The sequence below is a fragment of the Microtus ochrogaster genome, unplaced genomic scaffold (assembly GCF_000317375.1).
Source record: "Microtus ochrogaster isolate Prairie Vole_2 unplaced genomic scaffold, MicOch1.0 UNK52, whole genome shotgun sequence".
Classification (NCBI taxonomy): Eukaryota; Metazoa; Chordata; class Mammalia; order Rodentia; family Cricetidae; genus Microtus; species Microtus ochrogaster.
Genome location: NW_004949150.1, coordinates 2,598,406 through 2,605,984, shown reverse-complemented (window position 1 = coordinate 2,605,984; position 7,579 = coordinate 2,598,406). Strand labels below are relative to the sequence as shown.

General features: G+C 44.0%; 1 protein-coding gene across 1 annotated transcript; it reads right to left on the bottom strand.

Annotated features, from left to right (window-relative positions):
• Positions 1 to 5,494: 5,494 nt before the first annotated feature.
• Positions 5,495 to 6,805, bottom strand: LOC101980026 (sperm motility kinase-like). The gene has a single exon (XM_005369575.1). It carries the CDS (start codon positions 6,803 to 6,805, stop codon positions 5,495 to 5,497), a length of 1,311 nt encoding a protein of 436 aa, XP_005369632.1.
• Positions 6,806 to 7,579: the final 774 nt, after the last annotated feature.

The following is a 7,579-nucleotide window of genomic DNA, read 5'->3' as shown; positions in this document are numbered from 1 at the left end:
GCGCGCGCCTGCATGTGTGTGTATGGGGGGGGGCTGTGCCTGCATGTGTTTATGCATGTCTGTGTGTGTGCATGCATGTGTGTGTATGTGGGGAGGTGCCTGGATGTGTGTGTGTGCGTGTCTGTGTGTGTGTGGGCATGTGTGTGTCTTCACATATGGCAGGAACACTTATTACTTTTCTCCTTGCTACTTCCCTGGCTCGATTCTAGCACTGGACCAGGATATCATATGAAGTCCTTAGTGTAATGTAGTCCACTGTGTACACAATTACTACAGCGGAGCATCCAGCATGTGCAGGCTGTCCCAGGGATCCTTAACAACCTTGGGGAAAGGCAGGGCAATTCCCAAAGCATAACCGAGGCTGCAGTTGCATGTTGCAGCACCATTAAACCTGCACCAACTGTACTGGGAACCATAAATGAATCCTGCTTCCCCTGCTGTCCTGTGAAACCTGTCCCCTCATTTCCACATCAGTAGCACTTACATTCGGAGTGTTTGTACAAATTCTGACACAATCATGACTCTGATCCACAGTGGGCAGAAATTTAATACGAGCTGGTCAAAAGTGAGATCTCTGGGCCTGCAAGGAACCATTCACAATCAGATTCAAGGTTGCCCTTTCTGCTTTCTCCATGGTTATCTTAGTTTCTCGAGCCTTTAAGATGGGAGCTTTGGTAGTGTGGTTATTTTCTCTGGCTTGGACATGAATGCTGCTATCTGGAGACAGAAGTTGCAGCACCATTAAACCTGCACCAACTGTACTGGGAACCATAAATGAATCCTGCTATCATTGAATATAATGGTATTCATCATTACCATAAATGAAAGTTGCTATCTTTCGAACAGAAGTTGTTCTGTTCGAAAAAGAAAATCCTCACAAGACCATGCATTTTTCAGTTTCTCTTGAGGAGGGAGGAGGGACCCACAAAGCCCTCCTTCTCTGAGGTCATATAAATGGCAAACAGCTGCTGGGGTTTCAGATTGGGGCATCTTCAGTGGTGTAACTGCATGCATGACACAGCGAACTTCCTGTAGCTGCCTGTGCATCCTCCTGTCTCCCATAAAAAACCCAGGATTCTCCTGCTTCACCACTCTGGCCTGGGTGGACCCTGTCTTTGGTCTGTCATGGCATGCTGTCTACTGCAGACAATTCTTTAACATCCCACCCTCAATTTTCCCTTCTAAGGATTCAGTTTCTCTACCAGAAGATCCTGCTTCTGCATCTACTACCGAAAATGGGGAGATCTGTCTCTTTCTCTGTGCTGGAAGCCTTGTGGAGGGATGCTGATTGGCCTGCCCAGACCACCTGACTTTCTGGAGGATCAGCACCAGGACCAGGTCTTCAGATTACTAGGACTGCAGGTCATGTGTCCAGTCCTGTGGATGGATCTTTCCTGGGGTATTGACTGTCTCCATAATTTTGTGGGTAATCGTTTCTCAAGCTAACAGGCAGAACTGTGAAGTATTGGTTCTCAACATGGCTGGATGAGTGTCTAGGATGGGTAGCACACACTTGTGCATGAGTAGGGGAATTTCCAGAGGGTTGGCATGTGGTACAGCGATTGGAGTCAACACACCCTGATTGTTAATGGTTCCATTCAAAGGGCTGGGAGACCAGAGAGAAAATAAGGAGAAGAGGAAGACATGGGTGTGCAAGCCCCTTCTTTGAGGAATTTTCCCAGTGTTGTAGCAATCCTCCAAGGACATCATGCCAACTCCTTTTTCCTTCAATGTGAACTCAGTGCAAGGGAGATTCCATGTATCCAGCAGCAGACTGGAACTGTTGAGGCATTCAGCTTGCAGACTGGTCATGTCTGTTGCCAGTGCTGGACTATGCCAGACATTTTGTTAACCTTTAACCGGTCCAAGAAATCTTTAGGGCCAGTGAGATGAAATCACCTGGTAACAATGCCTGTCATCAAGCCTGATAACCTGGGTTTGATCTCCAGAACTTACATAAACACAATAGTAAAATACTGATATGAATTAAAATATTATATAAAATATTAATAGCAAAAGTGATAAGTATCTCCTCCCATGCACATCTCTTCCCCTGGAGAATGCTAACAAGTACAAGGGCCAAATGTGAATAGTTAATTGCCCGGGGAAACTGAAATTGAGAGGGTAGTGGTTTAGATATTCCTGGGATGAGAGCATTAGCTATGAAAACACATGTCCACACCTTGTTCACAGGTGGGTATTGGAGATGGTGCAGCTACTGTGGGTGGAACTGGTAAACCACATTCTCACACCTTCTTCCCCTTAGTCACATTGCACATGGAGACGACAAGCAAAACAAGCGCACATTGGCAGGCATGAAATTTCCTGATTACGTTTCCTCCTCCCTCTACTTATTTGCTTCTTAGTAGTGTGTGTCTGTGTGTGTGTGTGTGCCTGTTTGTGTATGTCTGTGTGTCTGTGTGTGTGTGTGTGTGCACATGTATGAAAGAAAAACAAAGACAGAGACACAGAGAGAGGCATATAGAGAGAGAAGGTGCGTGTGTTGAATATATGTGAATACAGACAGGGCTATGTGTGCCACACCACACATGTGGAAGTCAGAGGACCTCTTTAAGTGTTGGTCCTTGTCCTCCATCTGTTTGAGACAGGATTTCACGGCCACTGTATATACAGGCTAGTGGTCTGTGAGCTCCTGTGACTGTCCTGTTTCTACCTCCCATCTTGCTGTAGGAGTGCTGGCATCACAGATGCGCAAACCAATGATTCTGACATTACATTTGTGTTGAGGACTTGGACGTGGGTCCCTAAGTTTTCACAAAACCACCTTCCTGTTTCCTTCTGATGGAAGGTGGTGATGGTACCTATTATTGAAGTAGCCATCTTGCAAACTATGAAGAAAAAGCAAAATTTTGAGTTGCAAATCAGGACCATCAGGTGTTTCCTTTAGAATTTTGTTATATAAGAAAAGCAATCCCTCCACACCCCATTCATTTCAACCAGTAAAGTCGGGATTCTTGTACTTGCATTCCAAATATTTTTTCCCTTTTTTTAATTTATTTTTCCATTCAAAAAATTTACACTTCCTCCCCTCTTCCCACTCCCCTGCCACTCCCAATGATTTATTTATTTTTATTTTCTGTGCATTGGTATTTTGTGAGGGTGTCAGATCCCACGGAGGTAGAGTTACCAGCATTTGTAAGCTGCCATGTTGGTGCTGGGAACTGAACCCAGGTCCTCTGGAAGAACTGCCAGTGCTCTTAACCGCTCAGCCATCTCTCTAGTCCCCCAAATATTCTTAATGGTGGGTATGATGGAGACACTGGAGACACTGTTAGCTGTAGATAAAGCCTCAAAAGCAGGAGAACATTTTTCACAGAGTCCTGGATCAGCAGTTTTGTGGTCTCCATCCATTCTGCTTTCTGAAGATGAAGACTACATTATTCTGCTGCCCCCAGGAGCCTCAGAAATAGAGACTAAAATTTAGGCCATGGTTGATCAAAGATGTCATTTCATGTTTGATTCCCTAATGGTCTGATTAATCTGGATTGCCTTTTATTCCATCTTCAGCTGACCTCAGGAATGGCTGCTGCCATTTTTTTTCTTTTTCTTAGGAGATAAGATGGTGAGCTCCTGAGAGGCCACAAAAGAAAACATAAAGAGGAAATGGAGGAGGAGGAGGAGGAGGAGGGAGAGATTTGAAGGAAAATTAAGCCAAGATCAACCTGTGTTGGAGGTGACCCAGCAGGGATACCCCCTGTGGAAGGGACAAGAAGGTCTGGAGTCAAACACACAGAATCTTGAAGTCAGGTGATTACTAAAGGCCAACTCCTTTATTGAGGGAATGGGCAGGCCTCTCATATCATATCTCAAGGTTCCACTGACTCAGGTGACAAACTCTACTGTGTTATCCTTCCTTCATTGGCATCTCTGGTCAGGTTTCTCTTTGTCAGCTGTCTCTGGGTATAGCAGCATGCTTAGGTTGGCTCAGGAAGGAAGTTCCTGCCTCACCTGCTCATGAGGGCTAGTTTGGCAGGCTAGCTGAGTCTTGGGTAGGCTGGCTGAAGTTTCTCCTGCAAGTCTGAACCAGAAGTTTCTCTCTTTTTTGACTATTCATTAAATTTTATTGTCCATATAAGGCTTTTATACTTACAAATTAGTATCTAATATTAAAATGAAACATTAACAAGCGAGGGGGAAATCATATATGTACTACTTTCTCTATTTAAATTTAACTTACTTGAGTGTTTCTAAGGTATGCCAATGAAAACATTTTTCTTAGAGATATATAAAAACTAACAAATAACAAGTAACCAAATTTTAAAAAAGACCAAACACCTAAATCAGAACTAGTGGAGCATTAAGAGTTCATACTGAAGCATAAACTTCAAATCTGTACACTTTGTTTCCTCTCAGTGAGATCCAAGGGTATGGAACTCCTTTCCAATGCTTGGAAGAAATGATTGTATTCTTATGTGGATGTGTGGCACAGTGAGTGCTGTTCTTAGTACCTTCAGACATTGTTCTTTTGCAGACAAATCTAAAGGGATGCATATTCCCTACACATTGTAAATAGGATCTTATCAGGTCCAGTGGGAACACAGAATGGGCACCTGAATTTCCTTTCATGTAGGGAGAATCTATGATTAGATAGTTGCACCCTATATGGAAGGTGCCCTTGCCACACAAGAGCAGGACAATGTGAAATATCGTCAAATTTGTGAATACTTTTGTGACGTGGGCAAAATGATGCAAGGGGGTTGGATTGAGATTGCCAGGAAACACAGATGCCCTGGATGAATTAAGAGCATTCTTGCAGTTCTGTCTGAGAGACAGTCCCAAATAAGTTGGAGAAAATGAAGTGGCCAAGGTGATGATCAGCATGAGGTGGGCATCTAAGTCATTGCTGGTTGTAGAGGTAGGTGTTTTAGACACTGTGGGTACTGGTCCTAAAAGCACAACCAAAGATGGGGAGATAGAGGTTCACTGGGCAGATGTGCCTTCTGGCCAGCTCTGGATCTGGCAAGCAGAGCCTGGGCAGCAGTAAGCTAAAGGAGAAATGGACTGGCAGCTCAGAACCTGTAGCTGGAGTATGGATGCAGGGGCCTGTTGCCCTGGGTTACAGGGCCACAGCAATCTGAGCTTCTGTCCTGGCTTCCTCCTGCAGCAGGCACTCCTTACCAGGACTGGAATTCTCCTAAGCCACTTCCGTTTACCCACCTCGGGTGGGCAGGCAGCAGCAGCACAGTGCTCTCAGTACATGGGAAATTTGCTTGTTTATCAGCTTCTAGACCCAGTGTGGCCTGGTTCCAGAGGCTGTGGGTACAACCTGGGGCTGCTCCTTGGGAGTGTCTGGCTCTAAGGATTGTTTCCTCTTCAGTGATGGTCGTGTTCACAAACCCTATGCATTTCCCATTCAGAGGTGGCTCGGGGGCAGAGAAATTACCATAGAGGCTATCCACTGAATTCACTTTGAATGCATTGTCACCTGTACTAGGGTTGATGGTGTTAGTGGTCAACGAATCTTCTGCAACTTTTATGGCAGAGTATCCACTGAATTCACATTGAATGCATTGTCCCCTGTAGTGGGGTTGATGGTGTTAGTGGTCAATGAATCTTCTTCAGAGACGTTTTTATCAGAGAGGCTATCCACTGAAATCATGCTGAATGTATTGCCCCCTGCAGTGGGGTTGATGGTGTTGATGGTCAATGAATATTTTTCTGGAACCATGTTAGCTGAGTAGTGCATCACCTCTGGGCAGCTGTATGTGTGTAGCCTTGCATTGCTTCTGCATCTGATCAGCAGAGCCGACTCGCTATGTCTCCTCTTCATGGTGTCAAGGAGGCTACTAGCAACTGCAGGAATAATATTTTGCAGACTGCTATCCCCAGAGCTCAGTTTGAATTTTATGATATTCATGGTTGCTGTTAAGTTATTTGACTGCTGATGTTTTAGGGATGATTCAACCTGTTTGCAGGTATAGCCAATGTTACACATCACCTCCACAACCTTGTGGAGGATTTCCTTGTCTGGAGGTGTTATATGTTCCTCAATATGGCCCAGCCATGGTCTTTCGACAAGCAGAGATGACATAAGCCTGAACCAGACATAAACCATGAGCAATCTTGCCAAGATGATATAACAGGGTTTAGTAAGATGATTTGGAATGGGGCACATGATGTTGGTGATATGGTGGTACATAGCTTCAATGGTGGATTCTTCATAGGGGAAGTGTCCGGTTACCTTGGCATAGAGAACAATGCCCAAGCTCCACATGTCCCCTGCCAAACCATCGTATGGTTTTCTTGCTAGGATCTCTGGGGCCCAATATGGTGAGAAGCCCCAGAGATCCTGCAGCATCTGGTTGTCTATAATCTGAGTGGCAAACTCGAAATTGCAAAGCTTTACTTTGCCACGTTCACCCAGCAGAATGTTCTCTAACTTAATGTCGCAGTGTGCAATCCTTCTTTGGTGCAGGAAGTGCACAGCAGACGCCAACTGACTGAATATTGGCCTAGTCTCTTTCTCCTTTAAAGAGTGCACCTCCCTGATAACCCTCTCCAGGTCTTTACCTTCAAGGTATTCCATAACCACATACATGGTGTTCAGAGTGTTAATGACATAGAAGAACTGAAAGATGTTATAGTATTTCAAAGATTTATGGATTGTTACTTCAGATCTGATGTCTGCTACAGTATTATGTGCTTTCTGGAGTGCCTTGACAGCCACCTGTGTATATGTGGGAAGGTGTTTGGCAAGCATCACCTCACCAAATGAACTACAACCTAGAGATGTTAGGATTTTAAAATCCTTCTCAAGGATATCCTCTTCCAGGAGACTGGCCATGATGTTCACCTTACGTTCTCTATATTTCCTTGGAAACTTAGGGACACATGAAACTAGGGGAAAAAATGATATAGTTTTAGGATGGAAGTTTATAGGTATGAATTCTCTGTCGTCAACTTCTGTTTGGGATCTAAGATATCCCAAACAACCTAAGGATGCCTTTAAAGCCCAAGAAATCCATGGATCTTTCGGAGGAAAATTCATATAAAGAAACTGAAAAAGAAGACACTGAATAAGAGTGTAGCAGCATCTGTTGAGATTCAGGGGAGGAGCCCATACTCAGACACAGTGGCCACTGAACTGTTCTGCTCTGTGGAAGTAGCTGCAAGTAGAGAAACTCATCTAAAAGAAAGAAATTCTACACAAAGAAAAATAATGTTTTCTTCTGCTGTGGATTTGAGGAAGAAGCGGGCTGAGCCTTTAACAAAAAAAGAGTATTAGTCACAGAGATGGAGTGGAGCAAGCGATAAAGTAGGAGACTTTGACCATGCTGCCTAGGCATGGATAGAATGTTATAATGTATAAGTTGCTATGGGTAGTTTACAGTAACACGTGTTCTAGCTGAAGAAAATTGAAACAACAGTAGAAAAAAATGAAGGCTAAGTGAATTTTTCAAATAGGAAGTTGGGTAATAATGGAGAAATAGATAAGACATTCACAAATCAAACCTAAGATGTTAACTAATAGCATAAATGTAAACACAAAATAGCAAAACTTAATGCTGGAACCAAACCAATGAACTGGAAAGGAACTCACTGTAACAGAGTCCAGTAG